Source organism: Notamacropus eugenii, chromosome 1, assembly GCF_028372415.1.
Source record: "Notamacropus eugenii isolate mMacEug1 chromosome 1, mMacEug1.pri_v2, whole genome shotgun sequence".
NCBI classification, from domain to species: Eukaryota; Metazoa; Chordata; class Mammalia; order Diprotodontia; family Macropodidae; genus Notamacropus; species Notamacropus eugenii.
The window spans coordinates 24,125,757-24,145,329 of NC_092872.1; the positions used below are offsets into that span (position 1 = coordinate 24,125,757).

At 36.9% G+C, this 19,573-nt stretch overlaps 1 protein-coding gene across 6 annotated transcripts in view; it reads right to left on the reverse strand.

Moving 5' to 3' along the window:
* Positions 1-19,573, reverse strand: part of ADAMTSL1 (ADAMTS like 1) — a 1,091,970-nt gene that overhangs the window by 176,789 nt on the left and 895,608 nt on the right. For all 6 annotated transcript variants that reach the window (XM_072655697.1, XM_072655722.1, XM_072655679.1 and 3 more), the window contains 3 exons: positions 18,498-18,702; positions 16,089-16,236; positions 11,758-11,842 (listed from right to left, as the gene is read on the reverse strand). In XM_072655697.1, the coding sequence (XP_072511798.1) occupies positions 11,758-11,842; positions 16,089-16,236; positions 18,498-18,702 (438 nt within the window). The remainder of the gene's footprint in view (positions 1-11,757; positions 11,843-16,088; positions 16,237-18,497; positions 18,703-19,573) is intronic.

The following is a 19,573-nucleotide window of genomic DNA, read 5'->3' on the forward strand; positions in this document are numbered from 1 at the left end:
CAATAGAGATCTAAGAACACCAGAAGGAGTGGTGATCAGTGGTGATCCAAGATCAAAATTCAGCTTAGATTTGACCTGAGTCTGTGGACTGGACAACAACAAAGGGTGAGGCCATGGATTTAACCTTGCCCTTGTTTGAGGCCCAGGAATAACAAGGGCAAAGAGATGAGACAAAAGGGGGAGCCTTCAGTTTTATCCCTAAACGTGCAGAGTCTTCCCAGCTTACTGATGGGAACTGGGACTAGCAGTAGCCTACCAGTGCTCTAGCACCAGGGTTGGTGTGAGGATCAAACTGCTATATGTAAAACAGCTAGCACAGTGCCTGGTCCATAGTAGGCTTTCTATAGTGCTAGTTATTACTATTATTGTTAACCAAAGGCAAGCCCATAGTTGTGCTTCCCATACTCAAACCAGAGTTAAGATCTTGTAAAACTTAGAATAGCAGAGAAATGTTCAGATGTCACCCTCCATCAGACTAGTTATAGCACATTTAAAGTTTGAATGGGAGCAGGTAAATGGTTCACTGGATAGCATGCCAGGTCTGGAATCAGGAAAATTCAGTTTCCTGAGTTCAAATCTGGCTTTAGACACTTATGCCATGTGACCCTGGGCAAGTCACTTAATCCTGCTTGCCTCAATTTTCTTATCCGTAAAATGAATTGGAGAAGGAAATGCAACCCACCCCAATATCTTTGCCAGGAAAATTCCAAATGGAGTAAGGATGAGTCAGACATGACTGAAAAAATGACTGGACAACAAAACAACAAAGTTTGAATGTCCCTGACCTTACTTGTGCCTGACAACCTTGAAGAACACAAAAGTCAATATCCTAAAATTGCAACAGGATGACCCTAGATAATAGAGAAGAGACCTTGGAAAGGCTTTGACATTCACTCCACATATCTAGAGCTTTGTTATAATACAAAGCCCCAATTCAGGAAGTAAGGTAGAAGAATGACTAAAAAATAAAAAGATGCTGGTGCTAAAGAGTTACTACCATTCTTGAGATATTCCAAACATAAACCCAGTATAAGAAAATAGCTACAAGCAAAGTCCCAAAGAAAAATATACTTTGACTGTAAGATCAGTTAAAATTCCTGGAAAAAATAAAGCAAGAGTTTAAAAAAGGGTTTAAATGACAATAAACATGAAGTGAGAGTTCTAGAGAAAAGACCTGGAAAAGAAATGAGAGATCTGGAGGAAAAGCTTGAAAGCAGAATTAATAACTTAGTATATGACACATAAACCCTGAGCCAAGTAGCATGCTCCTTAAAAATTAGAATGGACCAAACAGAAGTTTATGACTGCATGAAACAATAAAGCATTTTATATAAAAAACAATTGAGCTGGAAAACAGATCAAGAGGAAAATAATTTTAAAATCATTTTATTACCTGAAAGCCATCAAAGATCAAAAAAAGAGCCTGGATATGATATTTTAAGCAACCATGAAAACAAACTTCTTTAATTTGAAAGAACCAGAGGGTAGATAAAGATAGAAAAAATTGATTGGTTACTTCCTGAAATAAACTCCCAAATGAAAAATCTCAGCAACATCCTAGCCAAAATCCAGAGCTTCTAGGCCAAAAAAAAAAAATACCATAAGTAGCCAGAAAGAGTTCAAGTGATAAGGAGATACAGTCAGGATCACACAAGATTTATTAACTGTCTTATAAAGATGATATAATATGCTATTACAAAAGGCAAAAAAATTTGGCTAACCAATAATCCTAACTTACCTAGCAAAACTGAGTATGATCTTACACATGGAAAAAAATGGATCTTTAATGAAACAGAAGACTTTCAAGAATTCCTGAAGAACCGAATAGAAATTTTGAAATAAAATCACAAGATCCAAGATAAATATAAGAAGAACAATGAAAAATGATTATACAAGGATGAAGAATTTTACAATTTAATAGAGAGAGAAGTGATACAAATATACCCTCAGAGCCCTAACGTCACTGGGGTAATTTGTTGTGCCATCATTCAGTCATGTCCAACTATTCGTGACCCTGTGGATCATACTTTCTATGGGGTTTTCTTGGCAAAGTTACTGGAGTGTTTTGTCGTTTCTTTCTGTGGTGGATTAAGGCAAATACAGGTTAAATGACTTGCCCAGGGTCACACACCTAGTAAGTGTGATAGTAAGGCCAGATTTGAACTCAGGTCCTCCTTGTAGGTATTTTGGAGTTATAGTCTTATACTGGGTTTATGTTTGGAATATCTCAAGAATGGTAGTAACTCTTTAGCATCAACATCTTTTTATATTTTAGTCATTCTTCTACCTTACTTCCTGAATTGGGGTTTTGTATTATAACAAAGCTCTAGATACGTGGAGTGAATGTCAAAGCCTTTCCAAGGTCTCTTCTCTATTATCTAGGGTCATCCTGTTGCAATTTTAGGATACTGACTTCTGTGTTCTTCAAGGTTGTCAGGCACAACTAAGGTCAGGGACATTCAAACTTTGTTGTTTTGTTGTCCAGTCATTTTTCAGTCCCAATACTCTGTACACTGAGTCATCTAGCTTCCCCCCAATAGAAACCAAGGGAAATGTTTAAAAAGGAGAAAACAGGGACTAGTTGTAAGTAAAAACAAAAGAAAACAAAGTACCTCAAAGAGTAGATTGTGAAGAAGGTTTAAAAGGAAAGGGGAAGAAATGTATGGACTGATGCTAAGTGAAATGAGCAAAACAGGAGAACAATTTATGCAATAACAACATAAAGACTTATAGCTTTGAACAATTTAATGTCTCTTATCATTGCAATGATTAAGCATTTCAGAGGACCAATATTGAACTGTGTCACCCACCTTCTAACAGAGATGTGATGGATTCAAGATTCAGAGTAAGACTGGAGTGGAGCCAAGATGGTGGAGTAGAAAGATGCATATCCTCTGGTGCTTCCCCCACAGCCCACAAAATATCTGTAAAAATGACTCTCAACAAAGTCGAGAGCAGCAGAAGCCACACAACAACAGCGCAAAAGAGGTTTCCAGCCAAGGTAACTTGGAAGGCTGACAGGACACTGAGTGGAGCAGAGCACATCTCTAGTCATGAGGCACTGGGAGGAACAGGACCTGAACAGGCTTCCAGCCAGAGTTCCTAGCAGGGAAGGTCCCAGATACCTCATCCCATAAAGAAAGCTCCAAAGGGCAGTGGGGGAGGGCTTTCTCAGCTGGGCGAGAGGGAAGGGGGGGTGGTTTCTCCAGCAATAGCCCCAGGTGACAAGAGAGGCCGTGGCAGCAGACTGCAGGCAGCTATGGAGACCTGGAAGCAACCTGGATCTATTGTTCAGGCAGCTCAGTTTAAAGCCTCTGGTGGTAGGAAGTAGCTGATCTAAACCTCATCCCTGAGTGATGGCCTAGCCCCCAACCAAAGCCCTAATCTCTTGACAAAGGATTCAGAAGTCAAGTAACTGGCTGGGAAAATGCTCCCAAAAGGGAAAAAAAATAAGACCATAGAAGGTTACTTTCTTGGTGAACAGGAGTTTCCTCCCATCCTTTCAGATGTGGAAGAACAAGGCTTACTGTCACAGGAAGTTAAGACTCCTGCCTCCAGGGCCTCCAAAGTGAACTCAAATTGGGCTCAGGCAATAGAAGCACTTGAAAAGCGAGTTAGCAGCTTGCTAAAGGAGAACCAAAAAAATGCTGAGGAAAATAACACCTTTAAAAAGAGCTAACTCAGTTGGGAAAAGAGGTCCAAAAAGCCAATGAGGAGAAGGAAGCTTTAAAAAGCAGAATTAGCCAAATGGAGGAGAAGGTTCAAAACTGAACAAAATAGTTCTCTGAAAGAGAGAATTGAGTTGAGGGAAATGAATGACTATGAGATAAACCAAGCAGTTAGAAAACAAAACCAAAAGTTTGAAAAATAGAAGATAATGTGAAACATCTCATTGGAAAACCTCTGACCTGGAGAACAGATCCAGGAGAAACAATTTAAAAATTATGGGAGTACCTGAAAGTCACAATCAGAAAAAGAGCCTAGACATTATCTTCATGAAATCACCGAAGAAAACTGTCCTGATATTCTAGAACCAGAGGGCAAAATAAATATTGAAAGAATCCACTGATCACCTCCTGAAAGAGACCCGAAAAGAGAAACTCCTAGGAATATTGTGGCCAAATTTCAGAGTTCCAAGGTCAAAGAGAAAATATTGCAAGCAGGTAGAAAGAAACAATTCAAGTATTGTGGAAATACAATCAGGATAACACAGGATCTGGCAGCTTCAACATTAAGGGATCAAAGGGCTTGGAACAGGATATTCCAGAAGTCAAAGGAACTGGGATTAAAACCAAGAATCACCTACCCAGCAAAACTGAGTATAATACTTCAAGGGAATAAATGGTCATTCAATGATATAGAGGACTTTCAAGCATTCTTGTTGAAAATATCAGAACTGTATAGAAAATTTGACTTTCAAACACAAGAATCAAGAGAAGCTTGAAAAGGTAAACAGGAAAGAGAAATCATAAAAGATTTTCTAAAGCTGAACTGTTCACATTCCTACATGGAAAGAAAATATTTATAACTCTTGAGATTCTTCTCAGTATTTGGGTAGGTGGATGGATTGTATATATACATACACACACACATGTATAGACAGAGAATACAAGGCTGTGTTGAATCAGAAGAGATGATGTACACAAAAATATATAAAATAAAAATTAAGAGGTGAGGGAGGAAAATACTGGGAGGAAAAAGGGAAAAGTGAAATGAGGCAGGCAATAACTCATAAAAGAGATAAAGAAAAATCTTGTTCAATGGAGGAGAAAAGGGAGAAGGGGAGAGGGGAAAAGTGAAGCTACTTTCTCCACATGTGGCTTAAGGAGGGAATAACATGCTCACTAAATTTGGTATGAAAATCTATCTTATACTACAGGAAAGTAGGGGAGGATGTGATAAGTGGGGTGGGGGGAATGATAGAAGGGAGGGCAAGTAGGAGAATGGAGTAACTAGAAATAAACACTTTTGGGAAGGGACAAGGTCAAAAGGGAATAAAAAAATTAGGGGGGATAGAGTAGGATGGAGGGCAATATAGTTAGTATTACACAACATGTTTATTATGGAAGTCTTTCACAAAACGACACATATATAACCTGTATTGAATTGCTTGCTTTCTCATTGGGGATGGGTAGAGAGGGAGAGAGGGAAAGAAGGTGGAATTCAAAGTATTAGAAACTAGTGTTGAGAATTATTATTGCATATATCTGGGAAATAAGAAACACAGGTAATGGGGTATAGAAACTTATCTTGCCCTACAAGAAAAGAGAGAAGATGGGGATAAGGGAAGGGTGGGGTATGATAGAAGGGAGGACTCATTGGGGGAAGGGGTAATCAGAATACAAGGTATTAAGGGGTGGGGGAGGAGAGAGATGGGGAGAAAAATTGGACATGTTACAAAGTGATGTAAAAGCAATTAGTATTAAAACAATTGACTAAATTAATTACTGAGACTAAATCAGAGACATCTTTAGTTTGGGGAAATGAATTTTAGTCTAAGTCTCCTAGAGGCAGGTAACTTCAGGTAAAATTTGGCACTGATGGAAAAGTTAAGGTTTTAATAGTAAATTTGATTTTATGTTTGTTATTTAAGCAGGAACTAGAACATGTATAGAAAGGCATGTAAGTCACTTAAGACTTGCCTCAAAAGATGTTCCTTAGCCAATGTGAAATTATAGTCATATCTGAAACCTGGTTATTGGAACTTGCTATTTTAAGATGCTATGGGACTATTAAGTGACTGTTCTTCTGAGTCTAACTCCAGTTATGGGTAGCAACAAAGGTAGTCTGAGCCTCCAATCCATGACACCAGTAAGCCTTGAGATGCTGGTATGAACTGAAAAAGGTCATTTCATGGGAAGGGTGGGAGAGCAACTGTTCAGCCTGGGCTGAGGTAGGATTCTCCTGACTCAGTTTCTCCACTGACACCTGGCAGACTCTCAGCCTTACTGAATGCAAGTTGACAATCTAATCCTGCCTGGAACTGACATGAAATTGGGGAGATATTGTTTCCCTGCTATGTCCCTACTCTTAGTGGCAATTTCCTATAGTCAAAGGTTTGTAAGCTTAATACCAGATCTATTAAATCATAGATTAATGGTAGGGGAACATCCGAGGTCCAGTCTAAAATTAAGCTATTAGGCTTAAGACTGTAGACCAACAACAATAAGTTAGGGTCCTTTAATTCTTAGTAATAGCGTGGAGACAATTAGGCCAAGAGCTTATGAAGTTAGCATACGTAGTTATTATTTGTGTCTCAGTTGGTTACTGTTAAAAAAATACGTTTGTGGTCTGTTTTGCAAATGCTTTAAAAGAAATATCATCTGACAAAAGTTGGAATTGTGTTATGTGACATGAACTGTGTTAAAAATGTAAAAAAAGATTCAGAGTAAGATATATTTTTGGATATGGGCAGCGTGGGAATTTGTTTTGATCAACATATTTATTACAAGGTTTTAATTCTTTTTTTCTTTTAAATGTAATGGGTGGGTATATAAGGGAGAAAATAAATATTTATTCACTGAAAGGAAAAATAAAATGAAAAAAGTCAGAAAGTTGGACTCTGTCACCTTCAAGTTCCCTTCTAACAAATGTATCATCCAAGATCAATGGTTCATTCCTCACTCCCTTATTTTATAGATGACAAAGTCAAGGTTCTGAGAGACTGAAATAAGCTGGGTCAGGTCATATAAGTAGGAAATATCAGAGAGCCAGTATTTGAATCCTGGTTCTTTGATTCCAAATTCAGTATTCTCTGAACCAAACCTGCTGAGTGGGTGGGTCACTTAGCTCTGCTTTGAGTCAGACAAAAAAATGTACCTCTTCCCTTGGCTACCGTACAAATTTCTGCTGTTCCTAATTTCAATTTTATTAATCTCTCCTTTGGTTTTCAGTATTTCTAATTTGGTATTTACTTGGGAATTTTTAATTTGTTCTTTTTCTAGCTTTCTCAGGTGTATGCCCATTCATTGATCTCCTCTTTCTCTGTTGTATTCATGTAGGCATTCAAAGCGTCCCCTAAGAACTGCTTTTGCAGTATCCCATAAGATTTGCTAGGTTGTCTCATTATTGTCATTCTCTTGAATGAAGTTGTTGATTTTTCTATGATGTGCTGTTTAACCCACTCATTCTTTAGGATTAGATTATTTAGTTTCCAATTAATTTTTGTTCTATCTTTCCATGGCCTTTATTTCTGCTGTTCCTTACATCTTACAAAGGGGGATGGCTGACAGTGCAACTCAGACCCATTATCAGAAAAGCAACACAGAGTATATAGAAAGGAGGCCAGCAGCTCAACTTTGAACATGAAAAAAGGTTCTTTTTTTTTTTTTGCAGAAAGTCAGACTAGTACATGAAAATGTTATCACATTTATCTTACAGTGGCTGATTCCCATCATGATCTTAGATGCTTATTTATAATGATCTTTAATCACCTTATTGGGGCATACCTAGGTGGCACAGTGGATAGAACCCTGGGTCTAGAGTCAGGAAGACTCAGCTCCATGAGTTTGAATGTGGCTTCAGACACTTGCTAGATGTGTGACTCTTGGCAGGTCATTTAACCTTGTTTGCCTCAGTTTCCTTATCTGTAAAATGAGCTGGAGAAGGAAATGGCAAACCACTCTAATATCTTTGCCAAGAAAAACCCCAAATGGACTCACAAAGAGTTGGACATGACTGAGACATGATTGAACCAAAACAAAAAATCAGCCCCATTTTAGAGTTATTATGATTATGTCCCATTTTCTTAACACTTTACATGCGCAACAAATGGACTTTCTTACTTATCTGTGATGATAATAAGACCTCACATTTCTATAACCATCATAATTTCCTCTCAATAGCCCTGTGAAGTGGGTAGTATATTATATCCATTTAAGAAATGCAGAAATTGAAGTTCATAGAATTAAAGTGACTTGTTCAGGGTCACACAGTCAATTGGTCGAAGAGACAGGGTCTAAACCCTGACCTCCCAATCCCAGGTCTACTAGTGTTCTTTCAGAAACACAGCACTGCCATCTCTTCCTACCAATGAAGTGGTAAAATTCCTATTTACATTCTGGTAAATATCCTTTACTGTCTTTCTAAAAACCTCCTGAGGCCATCTATAGCATTGAACAAGAGCTAGGATCTCAGATCTCTGTGACCACTTCTTCCTTTCCTTTCAGATATCTCCACATCTAAACATCACCATTCAAACAAAATCATTTGGTGAGGGGGTAGAAACAATTTGTTGATAGTACATCATTTTATCATTATTTACTGGTGAGTAATTAGCATTTGAGATATATATATATATATATATATATATATATATATATATATATATATATATATATATATATATATATATATATATATATATACTTGTTAAAAGAATCCAGGCCTGCAAAATTATGCCTCTCAAATCAAAAGCAATTAAAAATTAAACAAAAGTGGTTCGTGTGGAACTCTGGACCTTTTTTTTTTAAAATAGGATTCAGTGAACTGAACATATGAAGTACATAAAATGTGGAAACTATATACACTTCATTACAGTATTCTACAGCTGCCACTTATTTCATTTTGGTATAAAAATAATTATTGTTTTGAGTACAATAGTGTCCATTTCCTTTGCACTGCCCCAGTGCTCCGATTACCATCTACTTCAGTTCCGATTAATCATGCCAAGATGGCAATTCCATTAAACTAAGAGTAAAATTTATTAGTCTAATATGTGGCTATAGTTTCAGTGGCTGCAACTCTGTGTTTAACTGCTTTGGGGATTTTATTAAGATGAAAGCTAAACAGAATGCACCTCAATCAGACTTTTAGTGGACAAAGTGACTTATAAAATGCCCTGAACTAGAGTACGTGTAATGTTTCTGCAGGTATTAAGCTGTGCTTGCACCTTCAATTTGATAGATATTTAATTGTGGGAAAGAGATTTAATTATTGATGAAAGACATCCAAACTAATATCTGCTATGCTCTGATGTTTCTAAAAGCCAGTCAAAACATAGCAATAAACATGGAATTATGATGGAAGACAATTGACAAAATATAGAATACATAAAAGACAGTAGTAGTATGACTGATTTTAGTAAAATAATACCATCTGACTTTAGACTTCACCCAAGCCTTTACATAAGTGTGAAGTAAACTGTTTTGTTTATATAACATCTTCCTGTGTCTTAAATGGGACCTTAGTATAATAAAACAGCTAATATCCCTCTAAAAAAGCCAAGCAAACCCCAAAACAAAAACTAAGGAGCAGAATAGGTTGCTCGAGACAGGTTCTTATTGGAGAAAGTCCTAAGTTTGAACCTTAAAATGATGTTGTTAAGGCTAATGTTATAATCTTAAACTAAAGTTATATGTCATTACTTGCTTTTTCCATAGAAGTATCTTTTAAATTGCAGAGCAAACAATGAATACTTCTCTTCAGGAAATACAAATAACCGAAGTCTTTCCTGAAGTCTTGAGCCAGAAATGTGACCTATGGGGAGAACTGAGCAACGGAATACAATTTATTTGGTCACTATCTAAACCTGTACTTGGATATTATGTGCAAGTGTGAGCATAAAAATATGCTAGTTCATTGGGCTGGGGACTTCCTGATGGGGAAACTCCCTCCACCAAAGCAGAGTTAACAACTTTTCTCCAACTCAGAGTCCTATAGAATTACCACCTTAGATTTGTAGAAAATTAACCATAGCTCAAAATCTTAAATCAAGACTTCTTGGCTCCAGAGTCATTCCTCTATACAATATAGAATATACAACCAGCTAGTCTTTTAATTCAGATCTGTGCAAGATAGCATGGCACAATGGACAGCGTGCCATTCTTGGAGTATTTGGTTTTAAATCCTGCTTCTGACACATACTGCTGGGTGGTTATTTAACCTCTAATACCCCAGGAGACTTTCTTAGACAATAACTTTCATCGCTAGTCTGCATGGTAGAAGAAGTTTTCAAATCAGAAGTTTACCACCCTGATGAAATCTCAGGTCCAGACCTACCATACAGGGTGTCCTGTATTAAAGCTTTAATAAGCTTAAATTTTCAAGGACCCTGTATGTGTATGTATGTATGTGTGTGTATATATGTATGTACATATAAATATATGTAAATAAACTAGATTGCACATGTATGCATATATGTACATGCATTTGGGGGGATTGATTCACTTGCTTTTTTTTCCTTTTCAATTTGAAAATGGAAAACTTATTCTGTGCTGTAGTAAACTCATTTTCAAAGCGTATAGGTTCAAGAAAATTCTGAATTGTTGATTTATACTTCAGTTTTCAATGGCAGAAAGAAAGAAAAAAAGAACTTTCAAAACATTTTCATGATTCAAGGGAAATTTCATCCACAGGTTTTTAAGAAAACAATGCTTATTTTGAAAGACATTTTATATCCCAAAAGTCATTTAGGTAGAAATGACTTTGGACATGGTTGCTATTTATTGATAATGTATTAACCTTCCCATATGGATATGACCTTACTACTATTAGAGGGAGTACTTGGACTCCTTTGCCCAGTGATGTTGTTGGATGTACAACGACTTATTTAATGTTTTCTTACTTCTCTTTGTGAGAGATGGCTAGCCAGTGTTAAGGGAATACCTTCTATCAGTTCCATGGCCTCGACACAGATGAAGACCAGTATGTCATTAGCTGAGATTTTTTTTAAAAGGACCTGGGATTTCATGTTACAGAGAAATCCTAGGGAACCAATTTCTTCTAACAATGCAGACTGGCAACTGTTGTGGATCTTACAGTCTTAGAGTGTTGCTTGGGAGCAATGAGAGATTTAAGTGAGTAGCCCAGGATTACATGATAGAAAATCTTAAACCTAAATTCTTCTGATGCTCAGGCAAGATTTCTGTCCAACAAGCTACACTGTGTCTCTTGTTGAGAATACTTTCTGCTAAACATGGAACTGTCCTTCACCACTTAGTTATAAGATCATAGTCAAAGACACAGTGGAACAATTATCAATTGAACCAGAGCATGGCCCTCTCCTTCTCCATTAGGATACCTACCTCTACTAGACAGAAGACAGGAGAACTAAGACTTTGCTTCTCCTAGATTTATTTCTATTTCCTTTGACCCTGTGGTCTTGGCAGTATGCAACAATGGATAGAGTGCGGGGCTTGGAGTTTTAGAGACTTGTGTTCAAGTTTCACTTTTAATACTTGCTAGCTGTGCAAGCACAATCAAATTACCTAGCCTCTATGTTCCTCAAGTAACTACCCTGCACTCATCTACCGTGTGGCAGATAGGCTGTGACCTGCACTGGAGAAAAGAGAAACAAGGGGAAGTTTCCCATGCTTCCAAAAGGACGCAGATCCTTGATGCATTTGCATACCCTATATAGCCACACTGAAAGTTGGTAGATGGGATGAACTCTCCAGCCTTCTCATCCATAACATTTTATGTCATCAAATGGAGTAGATTTGGTTCTCTTTTGTTTTAGGACAGCACTTAGGGAGGGAAGAAAGAAAAATAACCTACTAGGCTGATGAGAGAAAATGTCACAGTCTCCACTTTTCTCTCTCTGGGCAATGCTGAAAAACCTTCTGTGAGCGAGCACATATTGTGAAAAATATTATTGGCTATCTTTGTTCTGGGAACCACAAAGCCATATTTCATCCATCTTAAGATGTTTACACTTAGTTTGAAACTTAGAACCTGTGAAAGCTGAGACCCGGGAGGCACCTTCTTTTTTAATTAGATGGTTTGAAAAGAAAACCAATTTGAACTCTCAAAACTTACGAGGGCTCTTCTGACACCACGGCTCCTTCTTCCAGCTCCTGAGCTTGCTTATGCCACGGCAGTTTGGCTTCCACAGGAAGTTTCTCTGAAAAAGCAAATGCACATGAAAAAGATGAACTCAGAACCAAGTTTGGGTTCCAGGGAAATGTGTTTTCTCTCTAAGCTTGCCTGTCTTTGTGGGCTGTATGTTTGTCAAGAGAGGTTTTGTCTGTTGCTATGTGCTAATAGTTGACTGATTATTTCCTGGTTCTTTTATTTGAATGGAACTTATATCATTAGAATCCTACAAATAGGAACTGTTTGTGGAGAGAAAGGCTTTCTGTACTCTGATGAACAAGAAGCATTTTATGTCCCATGTTGTATACCATAAAAAGTTCATTGTTGCGCTCAAGCAATAGAAATAAGGGAAAAATTACAACACCAAGAGGATAGATTCCATACTGAGTTACAGAGGAGGGCTTATAAATATCTTCTTCTGGAAATCTCTTAAGAAATTAATTTTAAATAAAAAAACACTTATTGAGTGCCTGTTATGTGCTGGGATCAGTGGCAAGGTGTTAGAAAAGTAAGGAAATGTTCTCTTTCTCAAGGAGTTTAAAATTTAGTAGCAGATAATTAAAAACTGGACACAAATATCTACAAGTCTTCCAACGACTGTTCCCAGTCATTGTCAGTGGTGGACGGCTAGGGCCCATGGTTGTGCCATTTCCTATACCCATTTCTTGGCTCTGCTTGGTTTTCCACAGGAATTTAAGAGAAATGGGACAGTGGTTATGCATAAAGAAAAAGAGAATAGAACATATAAAGAATGATGTAATAAATACTTCTGATAATTGGATGTTAACCTGAAAACTGCCTGAGCAGCCATGTATATCTCACGCAGCCATTTGTAAATTTAGTAAAGGTCTTATGCAACTGAATTAATGCCCTTTTCTTATGGAAGTTCTAGAGCAAAGGTTCTTAATTTGAGTTTCAGTGAGCTTGTTTTAAAAAATATTTTCGTAACTGCATTTCAATATATTTGGTTCCCATCATAGTTAATATGTATTTTATCTTATGCTTTTGTAAACATTATTCTGAGAAGGGATTTAGACTGTTAAAGGGGTCCAAGACACAAAGAAGGCTAAGAATGCCTGCTCTAGATTATGAGGTCTACCTTGATATAGGAGGATATAAAAGATAAACTCTCTCGTTCCTCCACTCTAGGTCTTCATGTGAATACCTCTGTATCCTCTTCTCCAACCACTCAAAATGATTTACTGTTGAGTAAAGTCTGACTAATGCAATTTCTAGTGTCTGCCACGTAGGGGCCAATAATTTAGACTTTCCTATTTATATACTTAAAGGATGTGTATAAGACTGATTTGCTATATGTAAGTTTGGACTAACTCTTGGTAATAGCTGATATACATCTCAAGAAATGGGAACCAAACAAAAACAAAGCTTTTTAATGTTGGTGCTATGGGTAGCTTTGCATATGGTATGTAGGTTTTTATGACAGGGGGAAAAGAAAGCCTCTCAATATATTTTTAAGTGTCTATCTTGAGATTATCAACTGTGAGTCTAATGAACAGCCACTTTGTCTTTCATTCTAGAAAAAAGAATAATACTACATTTTAAAAATTAGCAGAAAATATAAAAAATTACAATATGACTGATATAATCTAACATTTCTCACAGCACAATCCCATTTAACTAAATGTGGTCTACATTGTTTCTTAAAATGGAAAAAAATCTGGTAATTTGAGCTCACAATATATTGCTTGGAATATCTGACTATATGATGTAATTCTCAAATGACATTTGCAAGAAGTGGAATGAAATGAAGGTAATACATGGACAAAGGAATCACGTAGCATGAGATAAGATAGACAGTCTAAGTACTCTAGTGGTTTTCACAAAATGTTAAAAGAGCTAGAGGAAGACTGGATTCCCTGGGCATATTTTCTAAGGTGAATTTGTAGAAGGATCATGGAATCATAGGATAAGGTGTGACTAGGCTGTGATCTGTATCTGATGGAGGCATAATACCATAGTGATGGTATTATGCCTCCATAAAAGTATCTTACTTATATAGGTACCATTTGCAAAAACAACCTGGAAGTTAGAAAATGAGCCATAATCAACCATTTGTTTTGTTCAACCGTTGCCCCCACAAGAGTCCAGCAATTTAGAACATGCTTCCTAGCCTTCGCAAAAATGACTGCCAAGATTCCTATTCTGATATATTTATTGGTGCCATTTATGAGTGAATATGCTTTTATAACATAAGCCAGAGAAGCTCTATCACCATTTTATAACATATGATTACAAAGATGAAAGAAATATGCCCATATTCATACACACGCACACACTGTAGAATTATATGACATTTTAATGATGTTTAGTAAGCCAGATCTTTCTACTTAACTGTGAAAAACTAGATTTCATTCTCAGATTGTGAACCACAAACTACTTTTTGTTCTCTGAAGTGGCTTGCTAAAGAGAGAAGTAACAAATATATTGCTATTTTAAATTAAGTATACCATCATTTGCCCTTTATACATGTGCACCGTTGAGTTATCTTAAAAGTAAAGCCAATGAAAAATACTGAGGTACTCAGTCCAGAAGGGAATGCCATGATTTGAAAGCTAGCAATATGGCATATCTCCTTAAAAAAGAAGTTGTATTGACATTCTATACATTTCCAGCAAGAAAATCAAAACTAAAGAGGGACTCTACTTCAGACAGAGGCCTCAGTTTCTCTTTCTGTTAAAAAAGCAAAGAAACAAAAAACTTTTAGCAATAGCCAATGAAGATTTGTTTCAAACATGAACCAAAGCTTTTTCCTTTCTGTGAATAATTATTAATTTTTTATAATTAATTACTGCCATTCTCTTCAATGATTTCTTTTTTTTAATCATTAGTTCAGAACTCGTAATGACATTCACTTTTGCCCAAGATATCATAGTTTGTGGTAAGGAATAAAAATTGAATTGACTGACAATTTAGAGATAAATAAATTTAAAAAGTAGTTTTTAAAATTAGATGGGATGTGAGAGTCACATTTTTTTTAAAGAAGAGTTTTCAGTAAGTAGAACTTCTATCTTGTGTCTCGTAAATGAGTTTTTTTAAAAAAAATATATGTATAAGTAAAATTAAATTTAATGTCATATACAGACTATATCAATATTATCTAGTTATCATGCTCTGGAAAAATGAATAATGTATATATGGAAGGGTCCTATAATCTGTGACTGCCAGCTTCCCATGGAAGGGAAAGACTCTAAAAGTAATATTACCAACCTTGTGATAGATTCATCAACATAAGATCCTTTCAGGACAAAGCATCCTGCAAGAACATTATGATGGACTGACCTGTCAAAACTAACTAAGGGTGAGGAGTGAGGGAAGAAGAGTCTTATTCCCTCCAGATCTTATATTCTGTGTTTAATTTTAGCAAGGAAAAGAAGACAGTGCCCTGCTCTGGTCTACTGGCAGTAGCTGTTGCCTTCTCACCCTTACAACTGAAATCCCTGTTCTTCTTTGCTCTAGTAACAATAAATAGTACACATTCTAAATATGATAAAAAAAAAATTTGAGGCCATTTCTCCTGTAATCATCCCCACTCCTTTTTTTCTGATTTATGTGTGGAAATGTTTGACTTTCTGTTTTTAAGTTTAGGATTTTTAAAATTTTTTAAAATTGAGATACCAGCAAGATTTTTATAACTTAAAACAAAGTATTGCAATTTCTGGTAAAAAAAAAATGCTTTATTTATAGTTATCTTGATTGAAACCTTGACATTTTGATCATATAGATATTCAAAATAGTCTTAATATATAATAATATATTTGATACTTTTAAAATTGCACATTAAAATGGACAGATTGATATTTTGACAATGAGACATATTTAAGCTTATTAAAACTGTGTTCTGTGCTCCAGAAACTGGGTGCAATTTTTCTCTTTGTTTTTAATAGCAAGAAAGGGTGGTCAAATTTATGAATTTTTTCCGTAATGTTTGATCTATTTTTAAACGGATCATAAGTAGATAAATTCTATGATACTTTTCAACAATGATAATCAAAAAGCTTTATGATTGGTTAGGCTCTATCTCTGCCTTTATTTATAGTTTAATTAAAAAAGGTCAATTTAATGGGTTCAACACTTATTTGTGATACATGCACATACATATAACAGTCTCCTTAGCACAGCTTTAAATCACAAAGCACAGTTACTCGGGAACAGACACTCTAAAATAAGATACTTTAAAAATTACAAGGAGATCAAAGCAGGTTTAGAACAAGAAAGCAATGAACAGCTTCATAATGGGCCACATGTCATCTTACCTTTGGGTTTATAGCAGGGAGTGGGTATAATGCATTCTTCTTTTATGTGGGGCTTTGTTTTAGGACTGCAACCACCTGTATGCATTCCTCGATGATCAATACAGAGAACTACACGGTATCTGAGCCCCTGTCCACATGTCACAGTACACTAGAAAGAGAGAGAGGGAAGGAAAGAGAGAGGAGAGAGAGAAAGAAGAGGAAAGGAGGAAGAAGCAGAGGGAGAGCAAAGCCTTATTTAAATAGAGTAGCATATTCCCCCCTCCCTTAAATACTGTAAATACAGAGTATTGCTTTATCCCTCCTCTCCCCCCAAGATTATCAGTTGTCTTGTATCTTATCTCTTTTACTGGGCTGTAAGCCCATCAGGGCAGGTTTTCATGTTGTCCATCTCTCTACCCCTTGTAGTATGGGATCTCAAACATAGGAGGTGCTTAATAAGTATTTGTTAAGTAGAATTGTATACCAGTTGTAAAACTGTTGTCCACTGCGTTAGAGAAAGGGCTGACAATTTAATCACTCCCAGTCTCTGAGTCTCTATCACTGTAAGTCTGGAAGCCAATCTGGTAAAGATGTGGGCAAATACTAATAAAATTCAGTTTCTGAGAGGAAAATGTTGGGAGAGCAATTCATAAATTTGAATTATCTAGCCTGAAATTCTGTTTGCTTCTGATCTACTAGACCAGACCATTCTTGATATTGACTTAATTGTCTTACTTCTTGTTTTATTGCTGTCATGGGGGTCATATAGATCTAGATCTCCAAGGCCATTGAGTTTAACCCTTGCATTTTACAAAAGAGGGAAATGAGGCTCAGGTAGGTTAAGTGATTTGCCTAACATTACATTGACGGTAAGCAATGGAGTCATGATTTAGACCTATTTCCTCCAACTCCAGAACCAGTGCTGCTTCCATTGGGCGAGTCTCAGATCACCAGTAACAAACTAGTTATTTCCTTTTGGATTTTCACTTTGATGCATGTTAATACTTCAGGTTAATTTTGCCAGTCAGGTTTGACCCTGACTTTAGCTTTTCTATAAATAGCTGGTTTCCCCTAAAAAGCTATATTCTCTTAGTCAACATTCAATAAGTACCTGAGTGCAAAATACCATATTTGGAATCATAAATGACAACAAAAATTGTTGAGTTTCTGCACAGTTTTTAATTGTATTCCTGAATTTTTCTTTTCTGTTACTTTGTGACTTGGAATGCTCTCCCTCCCTACTTTCACTGGCTTCCTTCAAGACTGATCAAGCACCATCTTCAGTAGGAGATCTTTCCTAGCTTCTCCAACTACCAATGCTTTCCCCTGTAAGATTAGCTTGTGTGCTTGGGAAATTATTTATTTACGGACAGACTGTCTTCTCCATTAGAATGTGAGGGTTGGGATTGTTTTCTTTCTTTGTAATCTCAGTGTTCAACACAGCGCCAAGTACGTATTAAACGCTTAATAAATGTTTGTTGATTGATGTCTAAATCACAGAAAATGCTGGTTGTTAGACTGGTTTCTGCCTTTTCCCATGATCGATTTATCTTATAATACAGTCAGTTTTAGTGATGATGCCAAAAAAAAGAGCTGATGAAGAAATCTTTCAGTCAGAGCCCAGGAGTCAGAATAGGCATTCTACCTCTGATGCTGGACTGATGTGTATGGGAGCAGACCCAAAGTGAAAGAGAGAACAACAAACCATTTCTCTCATCTATGATCACAAATCTACATTACATGGCTCTATGATAAGAAGAAACAGAAGTGCATCATGTCTGGTCAACTTAATCTCTGGATTCATAGATCATCTGTTTTCATAGACCCAGAATCTAAATGTTAGCCACTGAACTTACATGGCATATAACCGTGTGTGTCATGGAGCTCACTCAGCATGATGCCATGAAAAGGATGCTAAATTAGCCATCAGTAGGGCTTAGGTTCTAATTCTGACTAGTTGTATGACCTTGATCAAGTCCCTTAATTCTTGCTGGTTCATTTCCTTATCTGCAAAATGAAGGGGTGAGATTTGATAATCTCCAAAGTCCTGGAGAGTTCCAAGATCTTGTGTTTTTCTGACAGTTACTTTGATGACCACTGGCATTACTTGGAGGCACGTTGAATTGTTTCTTGATGACATGAGGTGGCTTTGGAGCAGGAGTAAGAAAACATAAAGTAGGAAAATGATTTAACTTTATTCTCAATCTACAAACATACTAAGTTGGAGAATGGTGATCTTCATTCCCCCTCCTATCTCCAGTTCCCCCCAATTCCCATCCCCTGCCATGGCAGCAGACTTATAGAACACTAGGCAAATTCAACCAAAGAGGACAGTGATGGACAAAGTAGCTTTGCCAGGCAGGATGGTGATGAAAAGACTGAAGAATGGACTTACTCTCCTAACCACACAAAGAAAGAAGGCACAGTTACCGGAGACCACTCTTGTGCCAGCCACTTAGGGCAGTCAAAAATGTTGCAGGGCTGAACAATAGGCATCTTAGGAGTGTACATGCATTTCCATTCTTCCACTGAACTGACATGCCCCTGGATGTCTTCTTCGACACAGGAAACTGTCCGACTCTGAATACCACCTCCACAGGAGGAGGAGCAGGCTGTCCATGGTGTACTTTCCCACCTACATAGGAAGAAGTCAATAGTTGTTAAGGGGATAAAGGTTCCCATTAATTTTTTTAGAACTTACTTCCCTCCCCCAACCAAATTTTCCTTTGATTAGTAAAGTTCCAAGAGATCGGGGCCACAAGAACCAAAAACCTATATGTTGTATGAAATCTGATGAGTAAATTCAACTAGCAAAGGTTTTGGACCCACCCCACTCTGCACACAAAGGAACTAACTTGAAAAGAAAAACAGAGATCCCTGGTTCTTCCCCACCATCATTACAAGCTGGTATGAAACAAGGCAAGAAGCAGGCTTCTGGATCCTCACTGCATCCCAGTTCATAAGTATACAAATATACAAAGTAAGCCAGTGCAGGGGAAGGAATTAATGTCATTGCTAAAGCCAGTGACTTAAGTTGATATTCATTAAGAATTTGCAAACTAGCACTGTACTGACTCCAAAACAGATGCCCCCATCTTATTTTTATAAAACTTGAGTTTGGCTTATGATCTATTATATTTTTTAGTATTTATTTCTTTTCAAAGAGGTCTTATTTTAGGGCCACGGTCTAACTTTGGATGAATATGGTAGACTGTACCCGGGCTGACGTTTTTATTCTAACCTAGTGCTTTGTTTATTTATAGTATGATCGTTTTTCTTTGTTAGCGGGTTCTCAGAAGTTCAAAAGGGCAAAATGGAATATCCCCTTATCTTATCCATGTAACTATCCTTGGGAATAAAAGAATACTCACGAGCATGCAATTTAGCTCTTTGCCAAGCTATGTTCTAATAGCTGTAATGACTACAGAAGCTATTAACTGTGCAAATGTATCACTAGATTAACAGCAAACATAGGAACACAGTCATCACATGTTAATTTCTTAGTT